General features: G+C 43.8%; 1 protein-coding gene across 4 annotated transcripts in view; it reads right to left on the bottom strand.

Annotated features, from left to right (window-relative positions):
- The window catches only part of SYT6 (synaptotagmin 6), a 138,065-nt gene that overhangs the window by 14,170 nt on the left and 107,074 nt on the right, over positions 1-16,821 (bottom strand). For all 4 annotated transcript variants that reach the window (XM_083444442.1, XM_083444443.1, XM_083444444.1 and 1 more), the window contains exons 4-6: positions 6,068-6,188; positions 1,588-1,759; positions 899-1,049 (exon numbers count right to left, since the gene is read on the bottom strand). In XM_083444442.1, coding sequence (XP_083300568.1) covers positions 899-1,049; positions 1,588-1,759; positions 6,068-6,188 — 444 coding nt within the window. The remainder of the gene's footprint in view (positions 1-898; positions 1,050-1,587; positions 1,760-6,067; positions 6,189-16,821) is intronic.

Genomic DNA, 16,821 nt, shown 5'->3' with positions numbered 1-16,821 from the left:
GTCAAGAGATGGTCTGAACACACAACACCACTCCTGGCACAACTGCACTGGGTACTAATCAATTAGGATAGGAGGGTGGTGCCATAAGAAAGGGCCTGCTCAGTGGAATGCTCTCCCCAGAGATGCATGCCTCGTGCCATCTCTATCTGTTTTTAGGCACCAAGCAAAACTGTTCTCATTCATCCTGCCTTTGGATCTTAATTTCTATTTCTCTTTTAGTAGGTGAGGTTGAATTGGCTCTGCTTTATACACAGTATAGGTGTGTTTTAGTATCCTTTACACTTGCTTTTAATGTTCATTTTGTAAGCTGCTTTGAGTTCACCTTTCTGAAAAAAGTGATTAAGTAATAATAGTAGGGTATTTCTCCTAGAAACTGGCCACTAGAGCATCGTGTTCTGCAGATGTTACTGTAGATATCATATTAGATTTTGAACAGTTCTGGAGGCTGCAGATGACTTATGTACTTCTGCTTCAGCAAAGATCAGCTCCATTAACTCCTTCCATTTTACTCAGTTCTCTGCTTTATTCCCAGCTTCAAAGTCCATGGAAGTAGGCACGTTTTGTGCATTGCTCTGAAATTAAAAAGGATTAAAGCTGCACATTTGAGCTGGTTAAAATAAATTGGTCTATTAACAAGGTTCTGTGCAAGTTGAAACCGGGCCAAAATGCTTAAGGACTGCTGCAGGTTTCCGGAGCCAAAACATGGGTAGGGAGGTGTGCATGAATACAACACAACCACACCAACAGTATCTGTAAACTTAACTCTTACTTTTATAGTATAGCTATCATTGGGTAAGGTGTTCTTCAAAATTCGCAAGATACAAATGCAAGCTTCTCCAAAAATAATTTTGGCCTACAAAACATACATTCAAATGAAGTTATTAAATACTTTACATACCTCCTTGAAGGATTTCTTCACCTCTACTAGTGGGTGCCAGTGTGCAATTGGTTTCCGTGGGTAAGCCAGCATTTCATTCCAGTGGTCTCGGCCTAGTCCCTCTGCATTGTTTGCTACACGGCAAACCCCAATAATCTCATTATGGCCGACCCTGAAAGGGGTAACCACACACGGAACATGTTTTAGACATGCTTTCTTTTGCCACAGTGACACATTTAAACCCGTCCCTTCTGCTTCTTCCACCCTTCTTGCTGAAGCTACAAATGAGAACAGAATTTTAATACAGCATGCCTTACAGGCAAATCAGAGACATGTCTGCAAATGGGATAAGGACTGTCCCTGGTAAATAGGGAGTGTATGCTGTCATTATCAAGACTGATCTCCATGTGAATCTTCAAGCATGAACATGAGCCTGTGATTAATGCTCCTGTCCTCATCACCAATGGATTTCACGACTTCAGAGGAAGCCAGAGTCATGCTCTTTCCAGAGCCAATTAAATCCTAGGAACATGCCCTGCTGACCCAAAGGGGAAATACTCAAGAAGCAAGAAGTGCAACTTGATATTTCTAATAACATGACTTGTCTCTTGCACAACCCAGTCACGTAATCAAGTGAGTCACACCATGGAAACTCAAGAACGAGGAAATGGCTCGAATGGGATTTAAGCATTACAGAGATTCCCTCCTACCGGTCGTAATCCATAACAGAGATAAGCAGGCTGACTTGGTCCATGTTCTCTGGAGGGATATCAAAGATTATTGCCTCATTGTAGTTAGGATTAAGTGTGTTTCTTTTAATGGTGGTTTTCTTCTTCTTTAGCCTCCTTCCATCACAGAGCAAGGACACCTTGACGTAAGGATCTGGAGAGCAGGAGAAAGGGAAAATGACAGCACTGATGAAAGGCCTTTTCTCTTCCTCCCAGTATCCATGGGATCCCTGCTGCTCACATGACCAAATGGGATATGGAACATGTGGAAGCAGGAGTGGAAGAGAAGAAAGTCTCTTGGTTTGCATGCACCTAGGCTCTGGGCAAAAAAACCACATGGGATCATGGATTGCCATCACAATCTCACTCCTTCTTCCACATCTTCAGTAGTATCATGTTTGATCATTCAAACCCAACTATGGTTAGTTAACAATGAAAACTGTGTGCAAAAAAGTGGGGTCAGTGTTGGGATACTGCCAGGGAGACAGAGGCATCAGGCAGCCTACGTCGTCTCCGGACGATCACCGGTCTCCCGTTGGAACAGCATCAGTGAATTAGCGACACAAGCCTCAGACACATTCCAAGACTCGTGCACACCCTTTTCAGCAGTCTCCACAATGGAAGATTCAAACAGAAGAGCATATTTACAGCTTTATTCAGCGCTGGTCAGAACAAAGGAAAAACATGACTGCTTGCATCCGTGTCGAGGAAACAGCCAGAACAAAAGTCATATACAAAACAGAAGTTCCCAGCGAGAACAGTGCTGGGAGTAAACAGGCATGTGACACACAACAATCATGCCTGACTCTTTTAAGGAGGAACGGAAACTATATCCTAACATCCTCCCCCTTTCCATGTAACCTGTAGTACCTGGTTCAACCCAATTGCAACCTCTGTACATAAACCTTAAGCTGTTCTCTGTTAACAACCTTAGACAACAGATCAGCAGGAATTTCATTTCCTGGCATGTAGGACACCTGAATGAGTCCTTTCTGAATAAACGCTCATGCACGATGTAACTATATCCTAACACTCAGAACATAACATTACCTTTATGTCATATTATAAACTAATATCCTATAAACTAACAGCAAGCTCATGTTCTGAGTGTGGACCCACATCGAGACAAAGCATGCACAATATTAGGCTTGGGAAAATGTACAGATATTTTGCAGGGGAGAAGAGGGGCTCACCAAAATAGCCCAATGAGGGGCTGAGCATGCTCAGTGGCCATAGAATGCTGGGTGGCCATTGGAGAGGATGTGAGGAGAATGGCATAGAATATTTGCGGAAAGGACGCAGCTGGTTGGCTGGTTGGAACCTGGAAGCTGAGGACTCCAAACCGCAGCACTTTGCTACAGGTCCAACGTGTAACAGTCTAGTGATGAACACTTCCTCAGGTGTGCCAGATTTCTTAATTTGTCAGTTTTAGAATTGTCATAACTATTGCTCCCATGCTTTGCAGCAGGGAAGTGTTTACGGGGTAGGGTTGTTTTTTTATTGTCAAACTCTTCTTTCTACAAAATTCAACGGACCTCATTGAATTACATGGAAGACTAGAAAAGTATGGGTTGGAACATACATATTTTATTTTACTTTGGGGACATTAAATCAGCTGTCTGTCAATCCAGAGACCATTGGTGGTATTCAAGTAAGTTGTACTCAGAGTAGACCTATTGGAACTGATGGATCTAACAGTGGTGTCCATTAACTTCAGTGGGTCTGCTCTTGAGTAAAACTTAATTGAATACCATGCCATGTATGTATGTATATGTGGGCCTGCTTTTCTGTAGGGAGGTAGTGATTTTGTAATTATGCAGCTCTCCACCAGTCCATTTACTATTCTTTAATATGAGACAGGTGTTGGTCATGCATGAGCATCCCTCCAGCTCTTTGGTTGCACACTTTCCTTGTGCACCGTGTCTGGTAAGCTATATGTCTGTGAACTATTTTCAAGAAATGAATTCATGTAAGGGGTTTTAGCAGTGCTTTTGTCAATGGAAACAGAGGGGAAAGAGAAGGGAAAATAAGGCAGCAATACCTCCCTAGCTGCCCCGGAGATTTACTTCGGCAAATTGCTTCTGAGTTTCCAACATAGTTCAAATTCTATGTAGGCTGCTGGAGAAAATCGCTGCGTATTTAGAAGTTCCAGTAACTATATAGGGCATCACTGCTGAGCTACTGAGCTGTTTTCCCTCTGAACCATGGATTTGCAGTGATTCAACCTGCATCAAATGCCATCTGAGCAGAAATGTTTGTCTGCCCAAACAGTCTCTGCCGTTGCTGCTGTAGATTAAAATGTTTGCCAGCAATACTCAAGACACTGATATGTGGAAATCTGGGCCATTAAAAATAGTTGTTATGGCAGAAACTCAACTATCTGCACAATGAAAGTTCTCAAAAAGAATTATATATGTGTGTGTTTTTATATCAGCTCTATCATTTTCCAAATAACCCATGTGGCAAATCTACAGGGAACAGAATTTGTGGAGAAGTTGCAGTGTTAATCCAAAACAGCAAAAAAACAAAACAGAACAAAAGAGTCTTGTAGCACCTGAAAGATTAAGCCCATGAAATCTTAGGAATTAGAAGATGTGATTAGTAAACCCAACTGATGCAATCTCTGTTTGGGGTTAGCTGAGCTTCAATCAGATCTGCAATCAGATCAATTGGATTGACCATTGGCCCACTATTGGTTTGCTCCACAGCTGACTGGGAAAGTGGTGGAGGGTATAGGAACACACGGTGCGATCCTGCAAAAATTAGCCACACCATAAATCTATGGAAACCAGTGTGAAATTATTGTTTTATCCTTTTTGTTTTTGTAATTGTTGTTGTATTAATTCATAGAGTGCTACCAACGTACACAAGGCAGGGCTCTGCCCCGAGGGCTTTCTGGCTAAAATCTGACACTGTGGAAACAACAAGAAATAGGGAGGGAGGTGGAGTGAAGGGGAAGAACAAGATATTTCAGTTACACATCGTTAGGTCTGGTTACAGTAGAGCAGCCATTGCCAACCTGATGCTTTCCCCATGTTTTGGACTCCCATCAGCCCCATCTTTAAAGCTTGCCTAATGCTCCCTCTTTCTCTACTTAGTTCTTGGATTCTGACCTAGCTCTAGTGATGCAGTCTCAGGCTTGCCAGAGCAACAATGCTTTCAAGAACTTCCTCTGACCTGCTCTAGCCAAAATCTTCAATGCATCATACTATTGTTTGTGTATGGATGGGAAGGAAATACTTCTGTTTTGTTGATGGCTAGTTTGAATGAATGGTATCCATATAACAAAGGAATTCATTGTCTGATTATTAAATCAAGACAGTGGCACCATTCATACCTTGGAACTCCCTGCCTATTGACTGTACTCTTTTCTGTGCCTGCTAAAAGCATTTTTGTTTCGGCAGAATGTTGACCTGTGTTTTAATTTGGTGTTCAGCTTACTGATGATTTTATGGTTTTATGCTTTTTGTAAATTGGGGTGTTAGATGGGGGACACGTTGTGCTCCTTCTAGGGTAGTTTGCCCACCTTTGGTCCCCACCCTGTGCTCAGCTCCACCTGTGGCTCCTAGAGGTTGTAAACATACAACAGCAGCCGCAGCCTGGGAAAGGGCTTCGACTGGCAGGTTGAACCAGGTTACATATCCTTCAGGTTACAGACTCCACTAACCCAGAAATAGTGCTTCAGGTTAAGAACTTTGCTTCAGGATGAGAACAGAAATCGGGTTCCAGCGGCGCGGCGGCAGCAGGAGGCCCCATTAGCTAAAGTGGTGCTTCAGGTTAAGAACAGTTTCAGGTTAAGTACAGACCTCCGGCACAAATTAAGTACTTAACCTGAGGTACCACTGTACTGCACATACTGTAGAGGGAAATGAGGGGTAGATGGAGCTTGTCAACCTGAGAAAGTAGCCCATCTAGGAGAGGGAAAATTCTGATCCTAAACCTCTGCTGCCTTGCGGGATATCTTCAGGAGAAGAAAAAACTAAGAAGTGAATCCTAAACAAATCCAGAGAAGAGTCCCTAAGACAGTTGGATGGTGCCTTGTATGCCTCCTTCTGGCAACTCCTGCAGCTAAGCTGGTGCCTAATGTATTTCTCTGCTTTCGTTAGAACCACATCAGGGTGGCTGAGGGGGGGGGGTGTCATCTGGGCAGTGTAGGACCTCCATACACACTGCCCAGGCTTGCACCCTAGGGAGGTCACTTCGGTGCTGCTAATTCAGCAAAAACAACGTGGGAGGCAGCAGTTACTGGTCTCTGCAGCCACTGTGATTCTCCAGCAGTTTCACTTCACCCCCAGAGGTGCACTCCATTGTCTCTTGAGACAGATGGAGGCAAACAACAACAACTTTTTGTTACACACTTTGAGGTTTTGTTACACTCTTGTGAAATAAATGAAATAAATGTATTATCACAGGAGCAAGATCACATATAGAAATTCCTTGCTCTGAGCAAGGGAACACTCACCTGAGTAACCAGTTATGTCCATCGCTTTGAGATTCCTGCATTTAATGACTGTTAAAGTGAGGCGACCTGCAGTTGGCAGATAACAAAGGGAAAACATGATCTCCCCCAGGTCCACACTTTCCTTTAATGAAAGAGAAAACAAAGAGCATTAGAAATGCGTAAGAAGCAAATGTAGCCAGGGCCGGCCCATCCATGAGGCAAGCTGAGGTAACCACCTCAGGCTGCAGGATCCACAGCAGCAGCTGATCCTGATGTAGATCTTTATTTTCCCCTCCCCTTGTTCCAGATATAGATATTCACTCACCCCTTCTTCCCTGGTGGGGAGGGGAGTGCCATTTTGTGGTTTGCCTCAGGTGCCAAAATGTCTTGGGCCGGCCCTGAACACAATAATAAATTATTATTTGTACCCCGCCCATCTGGCTAGGTTTTCCCAGCCACTCTGGGCGGCTTCCAACAAAATATTAAAATACAATAGTCTGTTAAACATTAAAAGCTTCCCTAAACAGCGCTGCCTTCAGATGTCTTCTAAATGTCTGGTAGACCAATATTTTTCTCCTTTGCATTTTCTCTCTATCTTTTCTAGATCCTTTTAACTCCCACCTCCCCCAAGGCAAGGCAAGGCAAGAGGAAGCAAAGTGCTCATCACTAATACCACTCTGAAAATGGTGACAGGTTGAGAAACTATGCATTAGGCTTCTATAACTGTGGGAAAAAATGTGGTGTGAATGGAGTGGATGCCAAGTCACTGTTGGCAGACATGTAGTCATAATTTTGACTATATTTAAATCATCTTCTGGAAGTAAGTTCTGATATCTGCAGTGTAGGCTGCATGGCCATCTGTCAGGAACTCTAGCTCTGATTCCTGAAATGCAGAGGGTTGGACTAGATGACCCCTGGATAGATCTGTAGCTAGGTGATCTTGCGCCCCTGGCAGAACTGTCCAGATTGCGCTCCTTAGCAAAGGACAAATTAGCTCTTCTTTCTGCTTCTCCTCCATGGGAGGGGGCCACCTGTTCAATTCCTCACACACTAATCAATATTTTTATTTATAAACATATTTATGGACATATAAGCCGATTTTGCGCACCCCCTTACCTGCACCCCTGGTGGGGGCCTTCCTCGCCACCCCCTAGCTACTAACCCTACAATTCTATGAATCTTCTCATTAACTTAGAACAACTATTCTGAAACAGGAGGAGGAAGGCAAGGTAAGTAGGACCATGCTATAGGCCAAGCATGTCGAAAGTCCATTTCAGGGGCCTTATCCGGTGGCCCGCTGGTCGATTTAATCCTGCCCCCAAAACACTATATGTCCTGGGGTAAAATTGTAAAAAAAGCTCAGCAACTTTGGTCGGCCCTTACGCATGTTCACTTCATCAAATCTGGCCCTCTTTGAAAAAAGTTTGGGCACCCCTGCTATAGGCCCTGCTGAAAGACCAGCAACTTTTGTCTCCTCTTCTCCTGGAATGGTCTTTCCATTTCCACTGGCTCATATAAAAACTTTGTAACTAGTACCTCCCCATCATCCCTTCCCATCCCCTTACCTTTTGTGTGATGTCTTTTAAGCCTGAAGGCAGGCTTATCACTAATCTTGGTAAGTCACTTTTTTTGGGGGGGGGAGGTTCTTTACTGGGGTAAAAATCCTCCAGATAAATAATTATGGGAGAAAAATAATTGTTCTAAAAAGCAAACAATACTTTATTCATTTTCACGAGATGCACATGTGCTGTAACCGGCATTATCTGATGTGAGGCTTTCAGAGCAGGGACTGGTCCGCAGTGGTGTTGGTAGGGCAGAAAGCAGGAAGGCGAACAATATGTGGAGTCATAGCAAATGGCATGTGGAGCCTCTTTTCCTTCTCCAGTTCTACAGAAGCAATGCTGAGTCTAAGGGGGAGGAAGCTGCCAGGCAGTGCCACCCGCTGCCCTGGTTTTAAGAAGTTGGGTAGGTGGGCACTTGATGGAGGCAGTGCTACATTCGCCCTAATGGACTGGCCTCCAGGGTGCTTTTAGCTCTCCTTTCTACACACAACAAGGAATATTTCTTTTAAAATGGGACTAGTCATCTGCAGCTTTTACAAACATTTATAAATGATTAATTTTTTTTTAAAAAAAAACATTTAAACTTCTGCTGCCCAATTAACTGGAGGAGAAACATTTTTGGTCTGTCAAAAAGTTTTAAGAGTGATTAATCTATTCAATTAAAACACTAAATGATGCAGCCCTAAGAAACGTTACATAAATAATCTGTTTATAAAAAGGACAGCTTCCAGAGTTCCATCACTGGCTAGGGCAAGGGTGGAGGATATTTTTGGCCCAGCAAGCCAGATCCCAGTGCTATCATCAGCACTGATTTTGGGCAACATCGTGCTGATTTTGGGTGAGATCTTGCCTCAAATAGTTTGAGATCTTGTACCCAATTCCAGGTGAGCTCTCACCCAAAATGGACACGGTCCATTTTGGTGCTTCTCCACCACTGGTGGAGGCAGCAGGGCATCTGTAAGTGTGCTGCCTGCAGGGCTTCTGCCGCCTGAAGCAGTGGCCTCACCCTGCCTAATGGTTGGGCCGGTTCTGGCTCATGTCCTCTTTGTCAGCTTCATTGACATCTGATTGGCCACTGTCAGAACAGGATGCTAGACTGGATCCAGAAGGCCTCTTCTATGTTCTTATCTCAAACAAACTGAACTATCATAGAAAATGCAAACTTTAAGCCAACAAACCACCCCACCTTGCCGTATCATTGTTGCTCCTTCTACAACCTGGCACCATGAAATATATGATTAGAGGATGTACCACAGGTATATTTTCCAACCCACAATGGGCAGTTTCAGTTCTAAAATAATCTCCTTTGTCCTCTGCTTGCTCACCTATCTATTTACTTGTGACACCTCTACCAAGTAGGAATGTGCTGTAAAAATCACCTTTGCAGGTGTTCTGGCACCTTCAACCCATCATTGTACCTCTGCTAAACACCAGAAAATGCCTGCTGCATGTCAAATGCGGCTTAAAATAACTAGGATTAATTAGGGGTTTTCATTATATCTGCATGAAAATTTGAAGCAGGTCAATATTTAGCCTTTGCTTCCTAAGGAAACATTTGCAGATTACTGACAAGGTCAGAAGTGCTAAGTGATGAGTGACCTATGTTAACAAACTCTCTCTGAGATGGCAGAAACTGGGTTTTGCTGCAACTTCCTGCAAAAACTACCTGCATTACACCTTTAAAGAGTACTTTGAAAATGGAACTTTATTCAATGTTTCCACATAAGAAAGATGTTATGCCTCCTCCTTGAGAGGTGCGGAGGGTGGCAATGCGAGAACGGGCCTTCTCTGCAGTGGCTCCCCGTCTGTGGAATGCTCTCCCCAGGGAAGTTTGCCTGGTGTCTTCATTACTCACACTTAGGCGCCAGGCAAAAATGTTCCTTTTTAACCAGGCCTTTGGTCGATCTGTTTGATATCCTATACCCTTTTATAATGTGGCTCTTTTCTGGGTGTGGGTGGGTGGGTGTTATTGGGTTGTTGTTTTTATTTTGATTACATATGTTGTGATCTTTTCCGTGAGACCTCCAGGTATAGGTTGGTATATAAACTCAATAAATGATGATGATGATGATGATGATGATGTATTTCAGGAATAAGAAAAGGCATGGGGCATCCCTTTGGAATGCTGAGGAAGAGATCTGGGCAAGATTGTGTTCTTCTAAGCTTCCTCTATCCCTAAAAGCTTTTTCATTTTTGTTTTCTTCACAATTGGAATGGGATGGTTCATTGTGTCCTTACAATAGTATGATAGGTTATGCTATGACTGCTGTGGAGAACCATTTAAGTGAGGTCTTCTCTATACCTCTAGGTGGCACCATAGAACTTTTCTCATATGCGCTGTCTCTTTCTCCTGCAAACTCAAGAGTGAGACTGGGACCTCCTGGATGGCTATCTCATGAGATATTAAAGCATCATCTTTACCACCACTATTCCTCATAAAGATTGCTTCACAAACAAGATTTCTCATAAGTCATCAATTCAGAAATTTCAACCAGATGCTACTATCACACCAGCGTGATAAACAAACCTTGAAGATGACCAATCAAGAATAAAATAGTGATTCCATAGACATTTTCCCTTCTCCTCTTGGGGGTGAATATTAGGAGCAAATGTCTAGTAAAAGGAACATGGAAACTGATACAGCAGCTTTATTGTCCAGACTCTTCACACTCATCTCATTAACTTCACAACTCCTTAAATGTTTCTGCATGTGTGACTCAAAATTGCCTTTGGCCTAAATGGGTTTTGTAATGCAAATGGACAACCTATGCTGGGGCTAATGTACATTTTATTTCTCTTCTGTGTGCTATACCATATTAACCAGATGCACATGTAACACACAAAATGCAAGAGAGACTCAAAGGCACATTTAACTTCCATTTGTGATAACTTATTGAGAAGAGTGATGTTTACTGTGCTTGGCTGCCAGATTGAGACGTGCTAGATCTCAGATCTTCCCCACCCCTTGTCTCTAACCTTGGAACCCATCCCTGGTTTATGGAGGCAAGTTTTGAAAATTCAGGGATAAAGAAAATGGGGCTTTGGACACATTCATTATTTTCAGTCTTCCAAGCATGGTGTTGAAACCAAGTTAGAGTTCCAGAAACACATACTCTATAAAGGCAGACCTGAAGCATTTTGATCATAAAAATTATCCCAAGCAGTAGCCATTGGACTGCATCAACTCTGGGGGTTTGGTTATCCAACTTTTCTAGGATGCGAGAGTGGTTGTATGAATGTGCAGACAAACAACAACAACATTATTTACTTGCATTATGTATGATCATGTTCAGACTGCAATCTGACTGTACTATGCGAATAAGGTAAGAGGCAAAGTTTTCCACAAGCAGCTTAAAATTTCATTAAATACACATAGAAAGGGGAGAGAAAACAGACTGGGGTGATGCAACACACATCAGTGTCAGGGAACCCCTGACCTGAACCCTGATTTCTCAGTATTCAGTATTTGCAAAACATTGTGACTGACTTGCAGTCACCCTTGTGGTCCCTTCCAATTCTACAATTCTACGAAATCATTCTCTTTGATAAGAAGCTAGACCTGTCAGTCACAAAAGAGCTCTCCCTCCCCCCTCTTCCCACCCTTGTGTTTCAATTTTTGCAGACACACTGCACAACTTTTTTTTTAACCCTGTATTGCTCCAAATCATTTCAGGGCACTTTGGAGAGGCCCCACAGTGGCTTGGACAAGCCCCCAAATCTGTGCAAAGTGGTCCAGCTTTATTCTTGATTTGGGAGACATCAAAATCTGATGCACACTCATCATACTGGAGGCTGAAAATTCTAATTTCTTTACAGGATAACTGGATTGCTCTGGTATACAGTATTTGTTAGCGCATACCCAGATGGTTCAAATTTAGGGGACTGAATGTAATAGCTAGGCTTCTCGGTGTGTGCTGCTGGGCAGAGCCATCCACTACTGAATTCCATCAAATCCTGATGAGAAATACTTGAGCTTAATTGGGATGAGCATGTTAAAGGTTCTGTCTAAGAGATAGCATTCCTGAAATGCATCTCATAGCCCAGTGGTGATAGCTGCCAGAGCAGTTCATACCTAATCACTGCTGCAATCAGGCTGTATTATTAATGCCTGGTTATTTCCAGATAACCCTTTGGAAGTGCTGCCAACATGGCATAAGCATAATCTGAGCAACGTTCACCCCTGCCTTCTCCTTCATTTATTGTATGCTACATTTCCTCCCAGAACTAAGGCCAGGAGGGTCTCGACTAATTTAACCAGAGACCTAGGAAAGCATATACCAAGCAGAGAATTGCAAAGGGAGCACACTGTTAGCACTCGCTTTATTTCGATGCCTAGGCCCTAGTCATTTCTATATAGTCTTTTCAAACACTCAGCCAATTAGGAGGGGGTGTTATTTTACCAGCTTTCACATAAATTGCAGTTGGTTTGCCACTCAACTGCGTGACAAACATCTAGCCACTTTAATCCAAACCACTTGCTTGTTACAGGCCATGTGAACATGAAACAGAAGACTGGATTTGGAAGTGGGAGACCAAGATTCATTTCTTTGCACAACCACAAAATTGCATTGGTCTGGTTTGGACATAATGCTGAATGATGGTTTAGTGTTATGTGCATGGATTCATGCGCCTGCACTCCCCTGGTGTGGCTGTTAAGATGAAGATTGGAAGCTTTTTGCTTCTGTGTTCAGTTAACCACAGTTTATCAATACATGGGAGCCCTAATCTTAACAATGGTTTCGGGAAACGAGCCAACTTCACAAAGCACCATCTGAAGTTGGATTGTTTCCCTAAGCCATAATTAAGAGTAAGCAAAGTTTTTCCAGGTTTTGACAGAATGATAAACTGTCATTATGTCAAAAATAGAAGTGAAATCTTCCAATTTCCTCCTTGCAGCTGTACCTGATGACAGAGCAGATAGGATTAACCCAAGGCTTGTTTACATACTGCTAAACCATAGCAGGAGACATGGGTGGCACTATGGTCTAAACCACTAAGCCTCTCGGGCTTGCCAATCAGGAGGTCGGCGGTTTGAATCCCCACAACAGGGTGAGCTCCCATTGCTCGGTCCCTGCTCCTGCCAACCTAGCAGTTCGAAAACACCCCCAAAAGTGCAAGTAGATAAATAGGTACTGCTCCGGTGGGAAAGTAGATGGTGATTCCATGTGCTGCTCTGGTTTCAGTGTTCTGTTGCGCCAGAAGCAGCTTAGTCATGCAGGCCACATGACCCAGAAAAACTGTCTGCAGAGATGACAAACGCCGGCTCCCTTGGCCTGTAAAGTTAGATGAGTGCCGCAACCCAAGAGTCATTTGCGACTGGACTTAACTGTCAGGGGTCCTTTACCTTTACCTTTAAACTATAGTTTAGCATTACACCCAAATGCAGCTATGGTGTGGCCTTGGACAAGCCACAGTTTCTCTCCTGAACTTACCAAGTTTGTTATGAGGCTGAAATGCCTTTAAGATGTACTGTAACCTGTTCTGAGTGGCCCCTGAGATATGGTGAGAAAGAAATTAAAAGATGCCTCAAGTCCTAAAATACCTATTGTAGTTCAGTTTCATTTATGCTGCCCTGGGAGTTACATATATAGAGGATAATAAGTTTGAGAAGGGGGAGGGGAGAACTATTTAATCTTTCAGTTATAGTAGCATATACAGTACATGCAGGGATACAAATAGCAAAAATTCAAAACCAGAGTTTTCTGTTGAGTTTCTGAGTTATAATCTATCCAGACGTATTTGTACTATGGGGGTGGGAATCATTCCCCCGATGTTTCCAAATATAGGGAAGCTGAGGTTTAGCTCACAAAGGATGAAATATTGCAAAAATCCATATACAGCAGGAGTACACAGTCCCCATTCGTACAAGCATAAGCTGGATGCTGGTTCATTGAAAACAAATTTTGAAAGGGCTGCCTGGGTTTTCAGATCAGTGTATGGAAGTGATGAAACGGCAACATTCAACAATAATTGAGATTTAGCGATAAGCATAGATGGAATTATCACCACATTCCAGAGTTATGTGAGCTGGAACCATGCTGCATGAACAGCATATTGCAGATAGCTCACACTTTTCAACACTTGTTATCAATCCACACCTGCATAACACACCTTGCATCAATAGCTTCTGTTTGTCGTTTAAGCCATTGGCTTCCTGTACTATAGAAATTCCAGAATGGCAATCCCAGCCATCACTTGTTAGTATAATTACCTTGGCTCCTTGCTGTTTCTGAAGCCCACAAACCTTAATTTCTTATTTTCAATGGGATCGGGGGGGAGGGGGGGAGTAAACCCTGCCCAACATAATTCATCATAAGACGTAGTACATGCATATCATTTGGATGGCAATGCCTAACTTGGGGGAGGGGGCTGGCTCCCTCAAATATTTAATGGGGTGTGTGTTAATGGACCTTGGCCCCTAGGAGTTGGCTTTTATGAATGGGATGGAAGCATCCGCTTAGAGAGTTTGCATAGTGGCAATAATGCAATATCCACAGGCCTTTATTTATCTGCACTGATAGCCAGTAAACTGGGGTACGTGACACAGAGGGAGGTTCATATGGTAACAAAGAGAAACACATGTTCCAACAGCAGTTCAACGTTTTTGACAAGACTTCTGAAGAACTGCCTATTTGGAGCTTCCAGAAGATAATTCCCTTTTAAAAGACTGTCGCTCCTTTCTAACGATGAGAAGAAAAACCGGTTCCAGGACAGTGTTGGAAAGCAGTTTGCTTATTTGGCACCAGCGTTTAATTTCTAAGATGAGAAGATCCAGGAATTAGAAGTCTGCTTGGCAGCCACGTCATCTGCCTCTTGAAGACCTTTACTGTAATCTTGAGTTTAGAGGGTCGGGCAGCGGTCATCTCGTGATGCGGGAAGCGAGTTCCACACATGCTCAAGAAACACTTTTTGTTATGATTTCTCCACGTAGCCTGGGATACAGACCCTGGATAGAGACCTTGGTGCTGAGTCCTGGCACCAAGTTCCGTTGGGCATCGTTTAGCTGTTTTTACTTGGCATTGGAGGGTAAAAAGAATAACCCTGCAAAAACATGCAGCCATAGTTTTGCCTGTATAATGTCTTACTGGGGATACCGTATAGGAAAGAAACATGGCTGACCACAAGGGTCCATGGAGACAGCCATGTTTCCCACCCCTGCTATATAAGCCAGTTGTGGCATGTGAGATGAGCTGCCACCTCTGCACCACCCTCCTGGCTGCAGTGGCATTTGCCACGACTGGGTAGGGTGGGGCAGTGGCAAGGGCAGGGGAAACACCAGGTTGGCAGCAGTGGAGGGTGGGGGGAAGAAAAGAAAGCAGACCTTGGAAGTCCAGAACTGGCAGGAATTCCAAAGCAAGCCTACATCTGACCCACACATTAGTCCATCAGGTGGCCACTTAGCTGAGCCTGCTTTGTGATTCAGATTCTTCAGGGTCCTCCCCTATCCAAAAGGGCTTTCCTTCATAAGTCTCTCTCCCTTCCAATCTCCCCCTTACCATTTGACCTTCACTTATTGCATCTCCTGCAAATAAATTTGATGGTTGCCTGCTTGTTTGCTTGTTTACAATCAAGTGGTGTATAAATTTTATGAAATAATAAATGAACATGACTCCCCCCCCCAAGTCATTTAGCCAGCAAATGGGACAACTGGGGTCATTTAACAAGCCAGTCCAACTTTTTGGGTGTCTGGACAATTGGGTCTCTCTCTCCACCCCCCCCCCATCAACAGACTGGTAGGGTGGGGGATCAAGGCAAAAGAAAGCTGCCAGCACAATAAGGGGGGTGGGGTACTCCCATTCAAGGGACGCGGGTGGCGCTGTGGGTTAAACCACAGAGCTTAGGACTTGCCGCTCAGAAGGTGGGTGGTTACAATCCCCGCGATGGGGTGAGCTCCCATTGTTCAGTCCCTGCTCCTAGCAGTTCGAAAGCACGTCAAAGGTACCGCTCCGGCGGGAAGGTAAACGGCATGTCCGTGCGCTGCTCTGGTTTGCCATAAGCAGCTTAGTCATGCTGGCCACATGACCCGGAAGCTGTACACCAGCTCCCTCAGCCAATAAAGCTAGATGAGCACTGCAACCCTAGAGTCGTCTGCGACTGGACCTAATGGTCAAGGGTCCCTTTACCTTAATCCCATTCAGTCAACTCCCCATTTACACAGGTGTTGCATTCCAAGGCACCGCACAGGTCAGTAGGACCTGTGCAAGCCTCCCCTCGTGGTGCCAAAAACCATGTGCGCATCAGCGGACGTATACATGCTAGTCACGTGTAAATGGGGGGTTGCCTGTGCTTCTCTCCTGTCTCTTTCGCTTTCAATAGCCCCTGTAACAGGGAAGATAAAAACTGGGGAAGGGGGAATGTGATGGAGTGGTTGGAACCCTGAATGGAAGCATTGCACACTGCAACATTTTGATGCAGGGTCTCACTTGTTTATGGCAGTATTTTTACTTCTAGGGTGAAGAGCGCATGAAATGTCTGCTGGAGTGCAAGAATAATGTGAGCAGCCTTGGGGCACCATGGAGCTTGACTTGGCTGTGGAAGGAGTACAGTTTGCTGTTCCACGACAGGCATGAGAATGTCTTGCTATGGTGAGTGTGTCTCTACAGCCAGGGCACTGCTGAAGAAGATATGTTCATCTGTATGCAGCCTCAGCTACTGGTTAACAGAGCTGCCTCTACTGCTCAGGAGAAGTGTGCTGAAGAATGAAGACCGTTTTTGCTCTCAAAACACAGTTACAGCATATAAGGAACAGAGCATTACCAGAGGAAAAGCTGAACTGGAATATGAATTGTAGCAGATATGGGTATGACCTAGCCAAGGTTAATTGCTTTGAAGTCGCCCTGATACAAACGGGAAAGAGAGCTAAGCATGTGCTTAACTCTCCCAGCAAAATTTTATAACCTGATCATGAACAATCAGAAGTCTAGCAAAGCCCAATTGGAATTCCTTTCTACTTGAAGATGGCAGCCTTAGAAATTATTAACTCAGGTTAGATCCTGCCCCTTATTACCCTTACCATGAAAAAGAATAGGAAACACTGCTGACCTAAGTTCAGTGTGGTTCATTTCAGAACAATCCCCAGAGTCATCATGCATCAAAAATATATAGTTAAATCTCTCCTGTATGGATTTCTCTGCATGTGGGTTGCCACTTGGAGTCTTCTATTATTTAGACCCATGATTTTCAATCTTCCTACCGCCAAGGAACCATTTCCAC

This window comes from Podarcis tiliguerta, assembly GCF_965153285.1.
Source record: "Podarcis tiliguerta genome assembly, chromosome: 6".
NCBI lineage: Eukaryota > Metazoa > Chordata > Lepidosauria > Squamata > Lacertidae > Podarcis > Podarcis tiliguerta.
Note: the sequence above shows the minus strand (reverse complement) of the source record. Positions and strands in the feature narration are given on the sequence as shown.